This window comes from Seriola lalandi, unplaced genomic scaffold (genome assembly GCF_002814215.2).
Source record: "Seriola lalandi dorsalis isolate HSWRI2012SDOR001 ecotype SW California unplaced genomic scaffold, Sedor1 jcf7180002054506, whole genome shotgun sequence".
In the NCBI taxonomy this organism is placed as follows: domain Eukaryota; kingdom Metazoa; phylum Chordata; class Actinopteri; order Carangiformes; family Carangidae; genus Seriola; species Seriola lalandi.
Genome location: NW_019525059.1, coordinates 72,965 through 93,394, shown reverse-complemented (window position 1 = coordinate 93,394; position 20,430 = coordinate 72,965). Strand labels below are relative to the sequence as shown.

Here is a 20,430-nt window from a genome sequence, read left to right as displayed (position 1 = left end):
GTGCACGCCATTGTATGATGTATTGTATTATAGTTCCACATTCATTTTATAATGTCAGTATCAATAATATGAAAGAAAAACCTCAACATGTCCTTTCACATTTTCTGGGTCCACACTGCAAAAATATATTATATTAATTCTAACATCTAATAAAACAGAGTTCATAATAAATAAACATTAATAATTCACTTGTTTATTTTATTGGGGATAAATAAAGTATCTATTTATCTTTGTCTTCAGTCAGTTTAAAGGTTTAATGAATGAAAAGGACTTTGCTTCGTCACTGTGGTCACATGGCGGCCGGCTGCAGCCGAGCGAGTACGACTCGCCGTGTTTCCGTCTGATTACAGTTTGAACTCGGCGCTTGGAGCTGCTTTATTAAAACCACAGGGAGGAGGATAAAGGACAGAAACAGGTCCATGAACCCGCTGCCTTCAGGAGGCCGAGTCTTCACCGTCACGCCTCCTCAGCTCTGGAAATCCCCGCCTGAAGATCTCTACAATCACATCTTTAAAATCTCTTCCCAAAACATATCTTTCTAATTTAAATTATTGCTTCTGTTTTTGTTTTATTGTTTTGATCTTATATCTGGGGTATTCTACTCAAGTTTATTTAGTCTTATTTTATTCTAAATACCTCGTTTTACTGCCTCATTTCAAGTTCCTAATGTTGTGATCCTATTGAAAATCATTTAAATCACTATTTATAGAACAAAGGTTCCGTATAAATAACAGTAATATTATTATTATTTCCCAGTGTTTTTCTCTTGCTGTGAAGCTCAAACACATTTCTCAAGGACGCTTGTGTTGTTCACTTTTTCTCTGCAGCAGAAGTCGACAAACTAGCGAAGCTGTTCAGCTGTAGCTCGTTCTGTCAGGTGAGAATGAGCCAGGAAGAAGAAGAAGAAGAAGAAGAAGAAGAAGAAGAAGAAGAAGAAGAAGAAGCACGGTGTGTGAGCTCCTTGTTTCTGTGATTAAAACCAGCAGAGTACTTTATCTATAACATGATATAACACAGTGAAACAGTAGCATGTAGTGTAATAATGAGTGAGGAGGACTGTCAGCTACACAGCATGATCTAAACTAAGCTCCTGACTGAGTTAAACCCCTGAACCGAGCAACTTCAACTAGTTTTAACACCTGTCGACATTGATCGTCTCTCCCGGTGCTGCAGCTACAAACGGCTGCTCTGCTAACACTGGTATCCAGCCAGTAACGCTTAATGTTGCTCCCTTTAAACGTGGACTATAAATGTGCGTGTGGATCTGAGGCTCGCTCGCCATTCCTCACAGCGACGAGCTGTAGCCGATGAGTGATGCTGCAGAAATGGCACCACAGTGATTTGTTGCATGGGGCGAAGCAAAAGCATTTCTCTCCTCACAAAACATGACAAGCAGTAATTAGCGGAGCCTGCTGTTACCCGATGCCAACAGATCGTTGACCAGAACGAGGAACTTCTCATCCGCCACTTGGGCATCAGTCATTAGGAGCACGGTGCCGATATTCTTCACGCCGGCTTTGATGTACAGGGACGCCAGGTCACTCTGGGTGACAGGGAGAGAGAGGGAGAAGTGGGAGAGTGACACACATAATGAGATTGGGCTGTGAGAGGCCTGGTTATTTTGCAGGGATACATGCCGGAGACCTGAGTGACTGTGAGGATGCTGCGGATTAGCAGAGCTGTGTTTACCTACTGTGGGATTATGTCTGTATCTCCATGTTTAAATTTAGACCTCACCTGGTGCCAGAGCTGCATGTAATAAACTTTTAAAGAGCTAAAATGAGACTCGTTGAGGTGGATGTTTTTTGAAACCTTGAGGTCCGTGATGCCGTAGCCTTTTCTCAAGGTAATCTGGAAAACCTCCAGGTTGGAGATGAAGGCAGCCAGTCGGGTCAGACTCTGCTTGCCGCTGCCGCCCACTCCGACCAGCAGAGCGTTGCCCCGTGGAGACTCCAGGATTCGGTTTACGCGGCAGCTACATGTGGGGGTGCAGACAGTCAGAGGGAGGGGGGGTGAGGGAGGAATGAGTGGAAAGGGTGAGATAAAAGATAAAAGGCAGAAGGAGGCGAGATGGATGAAGACAATCTGAGTCATAAACAAACAAACAGGTAGTTTGTGTGTCTCTCTGCTTCCACCACCAGCCTCATTAAGATGCAGCACAATGAAATGGATTAAACATTAGACTCAGTCATACTGTGCTCCTGAGAATCTTCATTAAAACCAGATGAATCCTGCTCTCGTCTCTTCACTTTAAACAGATAAACTGATTTTAGTTTTATCTCTGTGGCTTCGTTTGAAGCTGCTGCCAGAAGAAATAAACAATGACATTTATTAGACGTCTCACCCGGTAAATGACAAGAACCTACGTGCTGCTTGTCAGACCGTCTCCATGATTACACTTCACAAAACAGATAAAAGGACTGACCTTTTCAACAACAAGCTGGACTTGTGGGTAATAACACAGAAAAACAATAATACATTTTCAGCTGTTTTCAAGTTTATCTTTAGGAAATCAGACACCTGAACATTATCTGCCTTCACCTGTCGCCTTCCTATGTTCAGGAAACCGCTTCCTCCCGGTTCAACGCTGCAAGTTTTCTTTGATTTTATTAAAGCTGCTGCATTTTAGCTGCTGTTCACATCACTGAGGGAATAAAGCTGGATTTATTCTGTGTTTTTATCATTTTCACCGAATCCCATGAAAAGCTTCCGACCCTCCAGCGCCGAGACCATCGCTTCTATGGAGGATTGGGGGCGTGGCCTCTTTCAGAAGATGTAAATATCAAACAGATAATTTGTCTTGTTGTGCGGTTGCTTGACATTATTGACAGAACAGGAGGAAGTCTGTGCTGCTGCATTTTGAGGAGGGTGAAATTCTAGTTTTATTTTATTTATGTGTTAGCACTAATCATTAGTTATCATTGTCAACGCTTGCCATACCTGGCTCGTTAGCTTAGCTAGTTGACTAGCGAATTATCCGCAGATGAATTAGCCTTTGTTTAGCCTTCGAGCAAGACACCCAGGCGTGTGCTTGCTGCAGTTATTAAACCTCCTCCGCACTTGCCCATTTGTTTGGATTAGCTGGGAGTTAGGGGCGGAGTCAGGCACCGCCAAGATAGCGACGGCGAAGCAGCTTGAAAACCGCTCTTCAGAAGCCCGTGGGTGTCGTGGCGGAGGCAGTTAGAGAAACGTAGAATATCAGCAGACTTTCTAACAGAACAGGTCGTCGGCCGGTTCAACAACAAGAGGAGCAACACATTTCTCTGCTCCGTCACTTTGTGCGGCTGTCGTGATGTTGAACAGATTTTCCCGCCTCTGCCTCTGACAGTCTGTAAAAAGGAACTGTTAATCCTAAAATACCAGTGAAGCCCGTTGATTTCCTTGACAGAGAATAAGCGAACCGTCAAACACACTCTCTCTCCACACACACACACAGAGTCCCCGGGTCCCAAAACTTCCACTCACATGTGAGCCATGGCGTCCTCGAACAGCACCAGGTTCAGGGTGGCGTTGACCTCATTGTAGCTGTCCAGCACCTCCAGCAGGATTCTGTTGAGGCTGCTCCAGGACTCTGCAGCCATGTACCTGGCCTCCCCCAGCCCACGGGCGAAGTGGCAGTACAGGTTCATGTCCCTGGTCTGCTCCAGAGTCTCCTCCATGTCCTCAGGGAGGGACACACACACACACACACACACACACACACACACACACACACACACACACATTGCAGTGGTAAACATACAGAGCCACACACTACCCCTGTCAGCATAACATTAGTGTTAAGCTTAAACAGTCTGGACAGGGACACAGCTGAATATCACAGCTGCGCAGAGGGTGACCTAGTTCATTTTCACCCTGGCAACTGTTGGGCCCACGAATATTTCACTGGAGAGATTTCGTGTGTGTCTCCGAGGGATGTCTGCTCCCTCTGCAAACCTCCGCTGGTGTAAAGCCGCAGTAGGTGTGATGAATGACTTTTTGGTACAAATATATATATATATATATATATATATATATATATCATGTGCCGGCGCAGTCTTCATTTTCATAGTAGCACTTGAAAGCGCTTTCTCACTGAGCGGCGGTCTCTGAAGACGTTTGTGTTTGCATGTAAAAATAGCAAGAAAACATGCTGCATATTGCTCCGTGGCACAGGGGCAAATTGTCATAAGTTTACAGAAGGTGCCAGCTCTGAATAATATATCATGGAGTGGGTTGGATTACCCCCCCCCCCCCCGTGGGTGTGTGTACACATACACTTGTCAGGTTCTTCATTGTGCCATGACTAGTGTGCAGTGCGATGGAGCCAGCGAGGGTAGTGAGGGGAACAGTGGACAGAAAACCATTAAAATGTTTTCCAATTTGCTGGGCTGACAGTGCAGACCCTGACAGCCAGACCCCCACACCGCCCTGATTAATATTCTCTCCAACCCCTCCGTCCCATCACTCCCCCCCCAACCCGCCCAAAACATTCCCTCTGCTCCTCTCCTCTTTCTCCTCGCTGTGTTGGCCACTGATGTCCAGATCCAGACACGGAGCAGGCAGCCTAATGATTTCCCCCGCCTCCCCTCCCTCCCTCCCTCCTCCCCCCTCTCTCTGCCCAGGGCATTCTCTTCTGTACCGGCGAGTGTCTGAAAGCCCCCCCGGACCTGCTGAAAATCTACCTGCAGATGTGTATAAGAGACAGGTAAAAACTCTCACCTCATAGAACTTTTTCACTGTGTCCGCCTGCAGCTTATCAAAGGCCTGGAAGTCCTGCTCCTCCACCAGCTTGTCTCTGTAGACCCGGTTGCACTCGTGCAGGTAGATTTTCAGCAGGTCCGGGGGGGCTTTCAGACACTCGCCGGTACAGAAGAGAATGCCCTGGGCAGAGAGAGGGGGGAGGAGGGAGGGAGGCTTAGACTTTCATTTGGCACATTTACACTACAACAAGGAGGGGAACACAGCACAGTCACTGTGAGCAAATCAATGGATATTGAGTGGACAAGCTGTTACTAGGTGTGTCAGAGAAACTGAGGAAATAACGGCAGCGCTGTTCTTTCATCTCAGCGCCACGTACTGGAAGTACTGCTGCATGCGGCGATAAGTTCTGTGGGCAGGTGCTGGACAGAAGAAATGAATTATGAAGAATGGAGGAATGAGTCTGCGTCTCCCTGTGATGCTTCCAAAGAGTCTTTATACTCAAACAAAGAGTAAAACCACGTCTGAACCCACCGCCTTTTCATCTTATACATTTCCTGCCTGTGAAGTGCCTGAAAAATTCACACCGACGTGAACAAAAAGCAGCGTGCGGGACGTATAAGCGACTAACGCACTGCACTTCATAGATGTGAAAATGACTGTCGTGTAATGACTTTTAATGATCAAGTAAAGTGATGACTCATCAGCGTCTGAAAGCAGCTGTGTCCCGGAGGCCGAACCCAAACGAGACAAACGAGACAGTGTGGCCTACGGAGGATTTCCACTTTGTGCCACCAGCTGTGTCCGGCCTTACCGTTGCATCGCCTAGCAACCTTAACAACATGCAACCTTTTTTTGGTCGTATAACAGCTGTACCGTGAGCCGTGTGACGGAGCTGCAGCCGGGCTCTCTGTCCGAGTCGTTTGCTGCTGTATTATTTTCTTTACCGACGCGCAGTGAATCTTGGGAAACGTCGGACCGCCTCTCGGATCCTTCGTTGCCCATGAAACGGCCTTTGAAATGGGACGGCCTAGTCGACCTTCAGCTGCAGCCTCTGAGTTGAGTCATGCGGCAGATGTGGAGATATTTGACGTGCTGCAGGAGCTGCATTAAAAAAAACTTTTAAAAAATCAGGGAATAACCAGCTTCTTTATAATTCATGTATATCTCCACTTCATGGCAATCCATCCAGTGGATGTGACGATATCTGGGTCAAGACCAACGTGGTGACCAACACTGACACGGCTGAATATAGATGTGTGTTTTCCTGCTACTTTTCGTCGTCCTCCATTAAGAAAAAACAAGAAAATGAAGACAACGAGCAGCTGAGTGTTTGGGGGACGATCGATGATTGATGATTAATGTGTCTCTGGAGGAGCCGTGTGTGACGCGGTGGCTTCCCCACAGGCCCGGGCGGCGTGTTCTGGGCTCCTCGCAGAACAGGTGCCGTATAGGATGAGGAAGGGGACGGACTGGCGCCCAGGCGCTGTTTGTTCCCCTCCGTGCACTGTCACCCAGGAGGCTGAGGCAAACAGATGTTGTGTGTTTCCAGCCCCAGAACTTATTCTAATCAACAGAATCATCTCCGGGGGTAAAGCCAGCTGAATCTGATCTGCCTTCATATCTGAGCCCAGTGAATGTGACAATTGGCTGTTAAATCCACTGTGTAATGGTGCAGATGGGAGGTGTGTGTGTGTGTGTGTGTGTGTGTGTGTGTGCTGAAGATTCAAACTGAGCCAGAATTATTGCCGCTTCTCTAGATCTACAAAACATCAAGATGTTTTCCCCCAAGTATGTGTGAATGATCTAATCCTTTGACTCTTAATAGATCTGTCTTCTTCTACTCCATTTCACCGCTTAATGGCGTCAATCACGACACTCTGCATTTTTTTGTGTAAGAGTGCGCCTGAGCAAAACAAAACACCATATGGCGACTCCACGCAACAGTCATACTTAGTACGGATCGAACTAACAGCACAGTCCTAACAAACTGAGATGGGGGGGGGGGACGACGACTTTGTTTTCCTTCTCTCCAGCCGACTTTGGCAGAAGATCTCCAGCGCTCTGTCCCTGATCTTTCGACGCTTTGTTCAGCTCGGAGGAGAGGGATTAGAGAGTTCTGGGTGTCGGCATGTATCTGTCTGTCTGTCAGCCAGTCTGCTGCGGGCGCACTTTCCTCATAGCCTGACAGCTGCTCCGAGCCCCAAACAATGCCCCCCCCCCCTAAAAAAAAAGAAGCACCCAGCTGACTATCTGCGGAACATCATACGGACATATTGTACAGTCAGTACTGTTCGGCTTCAGACTCTCTTGTGTACTCTCTCTCTTTCCTTTTGCCTTGTCTCCGTCCTCTTCTTCCATCCCCCCCCCCCTTCAAATCTCCTCCCTCGCCTCCCCAGCTTCGAGCTCATTTAGGCTGACGTGGGGAAGACAGGCCCACAGATATGCCCGCTGGTCATGGCAGAGAACGAGCGCTGGCGAACAGAGCTCTTTGACAACGCTCCGGGTTTGATGCCAAACTGTTTGTCTTGCCCTGTTAGTGTTTGATTCGACCACTGTACATCACTCAGAGCACATCTGACTTAACAAACACAGGGCGGGACGATGAGAAACTTTCTATAATACAACACTAACCTGGGGCAAACAACAACAACGACAACAACAACAACAACAACGACAACAACGACAACAACAACACAACAACAACAACAACAAGGGCCTAATACCAGAAGAGAGACTGACTCATGTGGATCACAGATCTGTCCTGGTTCACTACTTTGTTTTGTTTTTGATTTTTGATTATATTTCCTGTTTTATTTTGAAGGGGATTCCCATGTGTGTCTGTGATGTGTTCAATCTCCCCTTGTGTGTATTTAGTCTCAGTCCGTCTGTTGACATCCTGCTGTATTCCTGATGTTCTCCACTGTTGCTCCTGTTCACCTTCATTTTGGACTTTGAGTTTTTGTTTCCTTTTATTATCATAGTTATGGTGAGACATGAGTGATGGCATTATGATAGGTGACGCCAATGGTTACCCTGTGTATATATAGAGTTATATATTTATTTATGTAATTTTTTTTCTCTGTCTTAATTTTATTGTTTTGTGATTATTATGATGATCATTTTTATTATTGTTACCTCACCTGTTTACATCTTTGTTCTGTGTGATGTTAAATTACAAAAAATCAATAATCTCAACACTCTCATAAAGATGCAACCTTCAGCGCCGTCTGGACCTGCTTCGTTTGTCGCATTTAAAAACACCTTTAAAGAGTCACACAGTCCCTGAGTTCGTCTCTCAGCCTCATTAGACTTGATCATAATGAACCAGTTACCTTTGGCTGCATCTCCGAGCTGCAAAGTTTTAAAGACAAAAAACAAAAAAAAAAAACAAAGTGAATCACAAAAAGTCGGCCAATTATTTCCGCTGAGGTAAACATCTGAGACGTCAGGCCAGAAAAACACTGAGTGACAGCTATTTAGGCCTCGTGCTCGAAAATTAGAGGAAGCGTTTGTACTGTCACGCCGAATACTTTCCCACTTCTGAAGGCTCAAAAGCACAGATGTAATGGTGGGGGAATTACAGCTGAGGCAGAGCTGAGAGCTGCGAGGCTGCTCACCTCCCTCCCGCCTCTCCTGAGGTGTGAGAGCCAGGAGCCCAAGAAGTTTGCAGAGAAAAAAAACTTCAAACGAGCTCCAGGAGTCAACTGCGTGGCTTTCTCTACGATCTCTCTCCGGGTGGAGAGAGGAGCGGCGAAGAGAGCTTTGACATTGTTTCCTCTCCGCGGTTATTGGACGTCCAGTCACGCTGTGCAGAATGGCCTCTTCAAACACCGGCCTCAAAGTGTTATGGCGTGGCTAAACTCCCCGCTGCTTGAAGGCAGTGTTATGTGTGATCAAAGTTGTGAAAGGAAAGTCTTGGGGTCATCAGGGCTTGCGCTCAGGGATGGTAATTATGCTTAATCTCAAAGTGCAGAAGGCTTAAACCTGGTACAAAGCAGCTCATTATAATGGCTAAAATCCAGCAGTCATACTAGGAATGCCTCAGCTTGTTTAAAACAAAGTGCTTGTCGGAGGCTCTTCTTTCTTTCCAATGGCAGAAAACTTTCAGAAACAGAGAATCACTTCCAGAACAACACGGTGACTTTCCAGGCGTGGCGCCTCGGGTGTGAAAGCAGACAGGGTGTGAACTTCTTTCTCAAGTTCTCTGTTTTAAACAGAGTCATCACTGTTTGTCATCTGGGGACTTTTACTGTCTGTACAAAAAGATTTCTACGGTTGAATCTGGTAACTGTTGGCCTAACCCTTTCACTGGAAACGTTCATTTTACATCTCAACAACTGGATGGATCGCCATGAAATGTGGAACAGAGGGTCAGTCTCCTCTCACGATGATCCCTGAGGGGAACTCACGTAAAGTCTCCCGTGTCCTCAGGTGAGTCGGCATCAGTTGGCGCTGAAGACTGAAAAAAAAGTCCTGCGGTGTGAAGTTACAAAGGAGAATCTCTGACCAAACTCTCAGCAAATCAAGCTGCATTGTGGGTAATATAGGTACAAGGTTATGACAAGGAAGAAGAATAAACGTTTCCTTTAGCGCCATCATCAGGTCATCAAGTTTTAATTTGTCCAATACTTTGGTTTAATGAGCAAATAGAAAGTATCAGCTCTAATTTGTGTTTAGTGCTCAGCAGCAGATGTTAGCATGCTAACAGGCTAAACTAAGTGGTAAAAGATTTTTTACCTGCTAAACTTCTGCACCAGGAGACTGTTCGCATGCTGACGTTAGCATTTAGCTCTAACTACCCCTTTAGCTTCAAGTGTTGTCCTTTCATCCACTGTTAATATGTAAAATATTGAGTGCATGTCGGTGTACAGAGAGCAGCATTGTGCATTCTGTACATACAGCACAGTCGCAGTATAGCACGAGCCCAGAGCTGACTCCTGGGTGGAATGATGAAAAATGAAGTTCCTATAGCTGAGTGGCTTAAAGCATTAATTATACAGCCGAGTATGTTAAATGAGAGCGCCTGCCCTCCATGAAACCGTGGAGTATTCTGACAGAAATATTGCCCCAAAAGCTTCTCCCTTGACAGCCTTCCTGCTCTGATATTATATTCATTTAAATACATTAAATCATCACTAACACCCATGGAAGTGCAAATCCATTCTATTTTCTGTTACACTTATTTCAGACTTATTTCTAGCTTTCAGACCCCGGCTCTTAAATCAATAATCATTTAGATGAGAAATTAGTGACAGAAGCCTGGCTCTTTCCACATGGGAGGCAGAGCCACAGAAACAGAGAGAGAGAGAGAGAGAGAGAGAGAGAGAGAGAGAGAGAGAGAGAGAGAACGAGAGAGAGAGAGAGAACGAGAGAGAGAGCGAAATATCCAACTCCTTGTTTGAGATGGAAAAGAGAGAAATGTGAAGAAGCACACAACTTCTACCACGTAACTTCTGAGATGACGCAGTGAAAATCTGAATCTCAAACTTATAAACTTGCACATTTGCCGTGTGTGTGTTACCTGGAAGATGTTGGACAGATCTCTCAGGTTGAAGATGTAGTGGAACTTGACCGCGGTGGGGAGGAAGGCGGAGGAGATGCGCTGGTGCAGGGCCAGGGCCAGCTGGACCAGGGTGGGGCAGCTCTTCTGCAGGGCCGCGGCGAAGCCCTCCCCTCTCAGGTGCCGGGACAGGATGGAGGTGTAGATGGTGCTCAGGGCCTCGGCTCCAGGGAACGACAGGGCGAACACAGAGAAGTGGCGCTGTGGATGCAGACAGAGCACAGGACACGGCGGCGGTAAATGTGCTGCTCCTCGCTAATGATGCAGCCCGTCGTCTTCTAGACTAAAAGCAAAGGTCACCTTGTGGGTGTTTGCAGCAGTAAGTGGACGGGGACTGTCACTCAGTCACATCTGCCTTTTAAATTCAAATGTGACGACGCTCTTTAAGTTCCACCAGTAATTACGACTGTCCTTTGGAAAAGTGGTTCTGGCAGTTCAGTTAAAGTTGGACCTTCAGTATTTCAGTTATAAGTGTCTTCCTGGTCTCTCCTGTCGCCACAGTGTGACGGGTATCTTACTGAACATAAACGTCTTTAACTTTAGTGATTAAAAACAAAATTACAACATAAACATAAATCTTTTCAATCAAATGGGATTCGCTGAAATTTGAAGAATTTCATTTTAACCTCCGTTTGAACTTTAATATGTTCTCACACAGAAATATGTCACATGAAGAAGAAGATGCCTGAACGTCCTTCTCACTGTGACTTTAAGGAAAAGTGACGAACACACAATACGTGCTGCATGAGACATTTTACAGTGTAAAAATAAACGTGTCAGCGCTCCGGTGGACCAGCTGTGTAATGGAGAAACCGCCTCTAAATGAACTCAAACACATGCGTCAAATGGTCGAAGATCAACACGTGACTCTCCAACATGCCCCACACTCCGCCTGATGACAACAACAACTGCAGAGCTTGTTTGTTCAAACAGCTCAGACCTGTGACCTTTGTGTGACCTCTTATGGTCAGGCTAATAATGACCATCCTCTCCCAGCAGCACAGCCAGCAGTAAGGTTGTGCATGCAAACTGTGTGACCTCGACGCTGGAGACCAGTTTGTCCTCAGTCGCTGTGTGTTTCTTTTTCTTTTTTATATCTAACTAACTAACAAGTATTACCACCGAGCTCCACTGTCGTCTGAAAACTATTACAATGAGCTGGGCGACTGAAAATAGTCCCCAATAAATACTACCGACGTTACTGAGCCTTTTAGAAATATGAAGCTACATATTTGTGATGCATTTTTAAAGATTTAAATCTCAGCAATGCACAGGTGGAGTTGTGACTGAGTGCCTCGGACATGGAGGAAACGTTTAGGCCTTCTGATGTGATTCGCAGACAATCAGAAAAATGTAAGTTAATGTCACGCTTATCCTTTAACAAGAGCGTCACATAACGAGGCTTTAATCATAAACTGACATGAGAGACCCTGACACCAGGTTTCTCTCCACGCTGGTTGGGGTTGGGATGATTTGACCAGGGTTTTTCTTTACCCTCAGAAGTTTTGATACCTCACAGTTCAGTCTGAGATGTTGCACAAACAAACAAATGAATAAGGAAATAACCGCCCTCAGGAAAACCAATGTAATTTCCTAAATGGTGAATTATGTCGAAGCCTTTTTCTTAAAGTTTAGTCAAAATCTAATCAACCAGTCTCTGCATGAACGCCCTGATGAATGAACAAACAAACGCTCGCGCAGAACAAAACAAACAATGTGTCGGTCGGAAAAAAATTACAAATGAATAAACAAATGGGAAAAGAAAAGCACATAATGTCCCCAAATTTAATAAGAGGAGGCAAATATAAAGACTTTCTATGATAACATGTGCAAGAGGAATTAGTGCACATGTAACCTCAGCAGTGTGTTGCATAACCAATGGAACACGATGTGCTGTGAAGACATGCTGCGTGTGTGTGTGTGTGTGTGTGTGTGTGTGTGTGTGTGTGTGTGTGTGTGTGTACCTGCAGCCGTGGATTGATGGTGAAGCTGCCGGCTGTGGGGTTCATGCAGGACACATATTGAACGTTGTGTATTTCCTTCAAAAGCAGTTTATTACGGTCGTACCTGAGAGTACACAGACACATGAAGAAATCATTATTTAACAGCCTTGCATGCACACAAGCTCTCTCTCTCTCTCTCTGTCACACACACACACACACACACACACACACACACACACACACACACACACACACCTCTGCTGATATGGACGCCTCAGCTCCTACTTAAGCTGGCGTGGCTCAGTAGCATCCTCCCTCCTCTCAATTTCATACCTGAAATCCTCCCAGCATATCTCTAATGGGCTGACCGTGTCTAAGCCAGTCGGCCTGTGTCTGACGCAGTGGAACCATGTTCAGAATGGCCTCAGTGTGTCAGAGAGACGAGCAACAAAATCCTTTTAAGGGGAATCACACAGCCCTGCTCTCACATTTGACTTTTGACTCTCATAAAAGTTGCAGCATATTGATAGTGAGGCGGGAATCTGTCTGGATACTGAAAGGAGGGAGTTTTCAGCAGAAAGGCTGTTTGTGTGAATTATGAGGGTGCTTCACCTGTCAGCTGCAGGCGCTCCATTATCTGAATCATCTTCTATGTTAATACATGGAGAAAATTGTCTGACTGGTCATCGTTTAAGCAATTACGGTGAGGAACAGTTCCACGGCTGCTGTGGTATTTTACAGTCCAGGCATAATGTTCCTCTTTCAAACAGCAAACGTTGGCTCATACATACACATACTGTGTGTAAACCGCACAGCTGCATGCTAATGTCAGAGCCGTACCAGTGGTGGTAGTCCATGTGTTGGCGTATGAGTGTGTGAGGCTGCACCGTGCCGTATGCATCCACCTCAGGCATATTCATGTCGTCTATGAAGTAGACGAGTCTTCTGCTGCCCGGAGGTCCGTAGTTTCGCCCCGCTTTCTTCTCCAGGGGTTTTTCCAGCACCGCTGCAGGAGAGGAAGGAAGCAGCAGAGATTAGGAGAAGAATGTGAACTGAGAACGGTGTGATCTCATTCACAATATCAGGAGTAGTTTAGGTAATGTGGCAAGGATCTGTGTTTTAACTGGTAGAGGCCAGTGGTCTCAACCTGGGGGTCAGGACCCCCCAAAGGGTCACAATATGGATCTAAGGGGTCGTGACATTTTGATGTTTAGGAAACAGGAAAAAAACATCTGGTATAGACGGATTTTCTGTTGAATTTTACCAAACATTTTGTTTTTTTGTCTCCTTTTTCATTCAAATCACAAGATGCATCTGAAATAACTGATTCCTTCTTATCTCTATGTATCAAGCTATAGTTTCCGGGTAAATGTAAATAATCTCCTTCAGACTTTAGACCTATAAGTTTAATTAATTGTGATAATAAAGTATTAACTAAACATATAAACAAACGACTGGCGAAGGTTTTATCAGATCTGATGCTTATGAATCAAACAGGGTTCATTAAAAATAGGCAATTAAATACAAATACAAGAACATGTTTTGGCATAATTCAGTGACAGCTGTTCATGTTGAAAAAGCACATGATGGTCTTAAATGGCCTTTTGTGTTTAAAGTCTTAAAATAATGTAATTTTCCAGCTGAAATTATAAAATTATATAAGAAACAGAAAAAAATGAATTCTGCTTCACAAAAGGTTTAGTTTTTAACTTTTCTTTGCCTTTTATGTTTGTATTTTGGAAAAAAGTTTGACCTTTTAAGGCCAGCTAACTGCTAACAGCTAACAGCTAATGGCTAACAGCTAATGATGTGCTATTATAGAAAATAATAGACTCCACCAAGTCCATTATCACGTATTGTGTTTGATGATGCAACCTGGGTTCGGAGGAGCCGGGGATCGAACCGGCAACCTGCTCTGCATGTTTCCTACAGCCAAGGAAACAACAGCAAAACTGAAAATCATCCAGTTTTTAAACTGCTGTGGAGTCAAGTCGTGTTTTTGTTTAATAGTCCAAGATCTCAAGTTTCTCTCGGAGGGTTTCACAGAGACACAGGCTCCTTACCTCTGACTCACCACCCACATCTTCAACATTAACAATAGATTCTGCCGAGCGAACAGTCAACAAATAAGAGACATCGTCTTCCTAGGTTTCTAGCTACATCCAAGAAAGAGCAAAAGGAAAATGGCCTTAAAAACAAGGATGAGCTCAACCCTCGATTTACAGCAATGACACTTATATTATGGGGCACGGGGCAGGACGAGGGCAGACAGATTCAGGGAGGAGACTTAATGAAAGTAAAGGTGATCAGCATGACAAACAGTCCGGGGGCAGGAGGACAACAGAACAGCAGGACTGCAGACTCAAGATCCAGCATGTTGATGGGATGGCTGAATAAGGATGTAGCATGACCCTGAGCAGCTGAGACATGATTTAGTCCCGGAGCTCCAACACGAGGATTCCCACAGAAAATGTTGAGGTGAGACTGAATGAGAGGCGCAGGATCTGGCAGGAAGACAGTCAGCTCAGAGGCAGTAGCAGGCAGACAGCTGCCTGTCTGTGAAGCGGGCCAGGGGCTAGCAGGCATAACACTAGCCTTGGAAGCAGGCCAGGAACTAGCCAACTGGATGCTAACCAACTTGGAAGCTGGTGGCTAGCAGATGCAAAGCTAGCTGACTTGGAAGCATGCTGAGGGCTAGCAGGCCCAACGCTGGACTGAATGGAAAGCTGCTTGGCTAGCAAGTCCAGATTCTCAGTTCAGAGCTCAGTACTGGTGATGTACAGCTACAGAGCACCTGTCAGGTAACAAGGACCAGCAACAGGTACAAGTGGAAGAGGCTGGAACGCACATGTGGAAAGCAACATTGAAGATCTCAGCGAGAGTGAGTGAAACTGGGTTTGTATAAATAGTGGGGAGCTGACAGGGAATCAGGACCAGGTGAGCAAGCAGGTATAGAGAACTGTCTGAGGACATCTGGTGGACAGGTGAGGAACAGCACGTCTGATCATCAACCAATCAGAAGCTATCATTTTCTACAGCAGGTGTATAAATCCTGTCACATGGTTTCTACCTTGGAGCATAGCAGACGTGGTGTAATAGTTGAAGGGGACGTTTTTAATCATGTATTTCTCCGCGTCCAACGATCCCAGTTTGTCCCCGACCAGGACAGACTTCCCGGTCCCGGCGTTCCCAACCAACATGACGGGTCGACGGCGCTCCAGGAGGCGGTCCATGAAGTAACGGACTCGAATGGTCTCCGTCGTGTGGACCAGACACGCCTGTGCATGGGAGACACACACACACACACACACACACACACACACACACACACACACACACACACGCACACGCACACATTATTATTTCTACTAAATAATTAATATTTTGTCCATAAAATATGAAAACGTGGTGAAAATGCTCGACACAAAAATATAAAACAAAATCTATTTTACAATGAAATAAAGCAGAAAAGCAGCATCGTCACATTTCTGAAGCTGGAACCAGGAAACATTTTGCTTTTGACAAATGATGATAAAGTCAATACAGATGTTGAACACTGTATCGGACAATATGAGCAAAGAAAAACAAACATTAAATTATTAAAGAATTGTGATAAAGACTGAATGAAACATTTTAGAGTAAAAGAAAAAATTTAAATAAACTCCGCCCCCTGGTGAACAAACCAATGACCTCAACCGAATCTTTGGCATCTATCTACTGTAATTTACTGTTACTCCTTGTCATACAGATACGCTGTCAATAATATTGACTTTGGGTCTATAGCTTTATAAACACTGAAATAATATGCTTAATTCATAAAAGTGCTATATACGTTCATATAAAGTTGGTACGGCTGAAATGTGACTATAAACTAGATACAGAAGAACAGTATAGCATTTAGCATTTAGCATTAATTTGGAGTCACACTTCTGGAAAGTTAATAAACATTATCCTCATAAACTCTGTTGCTGCTTCACCGAGTCATGGCGAACGCTGCTAAACGCTCCAGCTTCCTGTTGACTGTGTCAGTGTGTCGTTTTTATCAAAGCTTAATGGTGGAATACAGATGTTTGTTGCAGCAGCTGGAAACAAGTTGTTTACACAGAAATATTAACTGGTTAATTGGTTGTTGATTATTAACTCCTGTGAAATGACTAATTATTAAAGCAAGAATGAATCCAGTGGATGAAACCTCGCCGTCGTACCTGAAGCGGAGTATCTGCGTCCATCTCGAACCTTGGCACCATCTTGGACCAGGGTTCGAACTTCTTGCTCTCGGGGTCGATGTAGTAATCAAACACGGTGCCCTGCGATGGGAACTTGATGGTTTTGAACTCGGCCACCCACCACTTGCTGAACTCCACTCTGTAGTCGACCACCTGCTCACACAGAGACACAGAGGGTCAATACTCTAAAAATGACTTCCCCCTCTGCTGTTTCTCCTCCATACAGTAGCTATGGATCTGTGCGTTTGATTTACTCCGGTGTGAATACAAACCAGGGGACAAATAAAATGGCAGTAACGCAGAGATGCAGCCACGGCAGTTGAAGGGGAGAAAATGAGAGATGGCAGGCCCATCTATCCATCTGTCTGATTCAGACAGTGAAGTAGCCTCATCACCTGCTGCCTGGCAGCTCATCGCCTTCCTCTCTGCCTCCCCACCCCTTGGTACCTGTCTCCTCTATTCACTACCAACTCTCCAGTCAATAAAACCACTTAGCATTTAAATGCATTTGTGATGGGAAAATAAAGTGGAGTACATTTGTACCAAGGGGAGAGCAGTTTTATCCCATAACTTAGATGGACGCGCTTACTGTACGCCACTAACTGGATTGCTTAGCAACTGCTCGCCACGGCTCTGCTGCTGATTTAAATTCAGCCGGTCTGTGTGTCGCTGAGCGGGAACGCAGTCCACTTCATTTTCAGATGGAGATCTCTGCCATTTCTTCAACTGAGAATAACTTTCAAATGACTTTTCATAAACACAGACACGCAGTTGAGTTGCATAAGAGTCATCGAGGCTTAAATAATACCGAAGGAATACCCATAATGCAAGTGCAAGAAATTCTTTCAGGAAGAAGTTACGGGGAGGGCAAAAAAAAAAAAAAAAAATCATTCAGCTTTTTCAGTTACGTGCCATTCTTTTCCCTCTTTATGCAACCACTTAGTAAGCGCCTCACACGCCCAGAGGCCCACACAGTACCTGGTCCTGGAACATGGCTCCCCCAAAGGCCCAGACCGCAGCAAAGACAAAATAGAGCTCATAGAGTTCCTTGGCGCAGTCTGCCGGGGTGTTTTCTGGAGTCAGCAGACACTCCAGCAAGTAGCACAGCATCTGGACCAGACTCTGCTCCGGGATGGGGATGATCTTCTTAAACCTGAGCGGAGACGGACAACATTACATCACTGACTCGTCGTGCGTGTGACTCATTTCAGTGAGAAAAAGAGGAAAAACTAAAAGATTAAATTATGTTTTCACCCGATGTCATTTTGTATCGCAGATGTTTTAACAGAAAGAAAATACAGTAATTGTGTTAGTAATTGTGTTTGCTTCCAAGAAAGCGGATGACAAATCATTATTAAGTGTAGCCTCTCAGTGAGGATAACATATTCCTCCTCTGTGTCTCCCTCCTCTGCTTCCTGTTCTTGTTGTCTGCTCCAATAGCAGTGCTAATGGAGGTGTTGGAGGAGGCGAGTGGTCCTGTACAAAACAACAGCATCCAATTCTTCTGAGTCAGTCCCCGTTCGCTCCGGTCCAACCCGCCCACTTTTTTTGCACGGCCCCTCCCCGCGTTATGTCACACCCCGACATCCTGCGTCATCCGATCGTGACACAGAGCCGCCGACGAGCTGCTTCACCTGGATCTGACGGCATCCAGGCAGGAGGGGAGGTACTTGTCGAACAGTATGGTCAGGTTGGCCCTCTCTGATTGGACCTCCCTCCTGTCGATCCAGCTGGACACCGGGGGGTTCCAGCCGAGGTCGGCCGGGTTTATGTACAGGATGCCTGGAGGGAAGAACATGCGTGGTGGAGCTCAGACACATGGACGACAACTTGTTTTTGGGCCTCTCAGCCTCCATGAGTAATCTATGTTACCTCCACGTTCCTACTGCAGTGCACGCAGCAGACGACAAAGGAAGGTTTATACTGCCTAAATAAAAACAATTAAAAATAAGAATTAAAGTGAAATTCACCATTCAAAATGCAATCACAGCTCTTTAACATTTCTAATTACCACACAGCAAAAGCACCAGTAAAATACATATAACAACAAATATTGACTTTACCTCTTTGTTTGATTTTGTTTTTATAGTTTGTTCAGACTCATTCATCCTAAATGAATCCTGAACATTGTTAAATTAAAGTGTGGGACTAAATAATATGTTGTACGAGCCTCGCTGCAAAAGGAAGTTTACAGGTAAATCAAACACAGGAGGAAAGGAAAGGAAAGGAAAGGAAAGGAAAGGAAAGGAAAATAAAGGAGAGGAAAGGAAAGGAAAGGAAAGGAAAGGAAGGGAAAGGCAAGGAAAGGAAAGGAAAGGAAAGGAGAGGAAAGGAAAGGAAAGAAAAGGAAAGGAAAGGAAAGGAAAGGAAAGGAAAGGAAAGAGGAAAGGAAAGGAAAGGAAAGGAAAGGAAAGGAAAGGAAAGGAGAGGAAAGGAAAGGAAAGGAAAGGAAAGGAGAGGAGAGGAAAGGAAAGGAAAGGAAAGGAGAGGAAAGGAAAGGAAAAGAAAGGAGAGGAAAGGAAAGGAAAGGAATGGAAAGGAAAGAGGAAAGGAAAGAGGAAAGGAAAGGAAAGGAATGGAAAGGAAAGAGGAAAGGAAAGAGGAAAGGAAAGAGGAAAGGAAAGAAAAGGAAAGAGGAAAGGAAAGGAAAGGAAAGGAAAGGAAAGGAAAGGAAAGGAAAGGAAAGGAAAGAGGAAAGGAAAGAGGAAAGGAAAGAGGAAAGGAGGACTACCTGCTCTGGACACAGTGGCAGGTGTAGCGGTGCGGAGGTGGCTGATCTCGAACACCAGCCTCATGGTCGGGTTCAGAGGGATCCTCTCGTTGCTGGCCAGAGTCAGCACCTGACAACAGCAGCAGCAGCAGCAGCAGGTAAGTTTGTGCTTTCTACAGTCTAAACCTGGATTATGTCACCTGTCGTCCTCAGCATCATGTGATTTACTCTCTTCCACAGAGGACACGTAGTTCACTACTGTGGCATCAGTGATGAGTCAACGTCCTCTCATTCACATCCACTGATGAGCTACAGCCCACAGTGGAAATGTCATTCTGATACTGAACAAAAGACTTTACACACACACACACACACACACACACACACACACACACACACACACCTGTCCTGTCTCACACACACAGTCTCAGCTCTTTCACACCTTGTTGTCGTCCATGACTGTGTTGAGGGACTCGATCCACATCGGGTCAATGTCTCCGTCCAGAACGATCCACTTGGGCCCGTTGTGACTGACGTTGGCGAGTTCCCGCATGATACTGGAGAAGAGGCCTGTGGGAGGAGAGGCAGCGTGTTGGTTACTCAGGTCAGGTGGCGTTCAGGTAAACGCTGTCCCCGCAGGACTCCCTCCCTCATCACCGTCTTTCCACTCCCTCGTCGCCGGGTTGATGATCCCGAAGAGCTCGTCGTTGGTCACGGCCTTCGGGTTCAGGTCCGCCCACACGGGTCTGCGCTTCATGTTCTGATAGGTCCTCTGGAGCGACCTCATCACCTGACTCTTCCCGGTGCCGGCGTTCCCGACCACGAACACGGAGTGGCGCACGGCCAGCAGCTCCTCCAGCTGCACCACCTGCCACACGGACGGAGGGAAAGGCGTCAGAGGATCACATGGTGTCCAGGTAATCTTTCACTACATGACGAAGCAGCACTCAGTCCACTGTGTCTCACGCTCAATGCCGTGGTTTATAGAGAATATAAGGTGATGGTGTGGAGCGCTGCAGTGCAGCAGCTTAGTGTTTCACATATCTGCAGCCTCATTATCCTGTCGGGACAACTGAAGGGACGTTTCACCCGTTTCACCCAGGGCGATAAGTTTCTCTTCTTCATCTGCACAAGTGACAGAAACATGAGCAAACGATGCCTTACATTTCTTTCTGTCATCCTTTAGTGAAATGCGTTTTATTTATATTGTTTTATCCCTAATTATACTAATTATTCTTACATATTTTATTGCCTCTCTTCTTCTCTTGTCGAATCCTTTTGCATAATGTTTGAAAAACGTCTTTATTC

At 45.5% G+C, this 20,430-nt stretch overlaps 1 protein-coding gene across 2 annotated transcripts in view; it reads right to left on the bottom strand.

Annotated features, from left to right (window-relative positions):
* The window catches only part of dnah9 (dynein, axonemal, heavy chain 9), a 127,756-nt gene that overhangs the window by 58,635 nt on the left and 48,691 nt on the right, over positions 1–20,430 (bottom strand). For both annotated transcript variants that reach the window (XM_087175838.1, XM_087175837.1), the window contains exons 38-51: positions 19,780–19,990; positions 19,565–19,692; positions 19,144–19,252; positions 18,047–18,194; positions 17,391–17,565; positions 16,392–16,565; positions 15,257–15,464; positions 13,027–13,192; positions 12,208–12,310; positions 10,205–10,444; positions 4,702–4,863; positions 3,466–3,662; positions 1,813–1,975; positions 1,420–1,543 (exon numbers count right to left, since the gene is read on the bottom strand). In XM_087175838.1, coding sequence (XP_087031964.1) covers positions 1,420–1,543; positions 1,813–1,975; positions 3,466–3,662; positions 4,702–4,863; positions 10,205–10,444; positions 12,208–12,310; positions 13,027–13,192; positions 15,257–15,464; positions 16,392–16,565; positions 17,391–17,565; positions 18,047–18,194; positions 19,144–19,252; positions 19,565–19,692; positions 19,780–19,990 — 2,308 coding nt within the window. The remainder of the gene's footprint in view (positions 1–1,419; positions 1,544–1,812; positions 1,976–3,465; positions 3,663–4,701; positions 4,864–10,204; positions 10,445–12,207; positions 12,311–13,026; positions 13,193–15,256; positions 15,465–16,391; positions 16,566–17,390; positions 17,566–18,046; positions 18,195–19,143; positions 19,253–19,564; positions 19,693–19,779; positions 19,991–20,430) is intronic.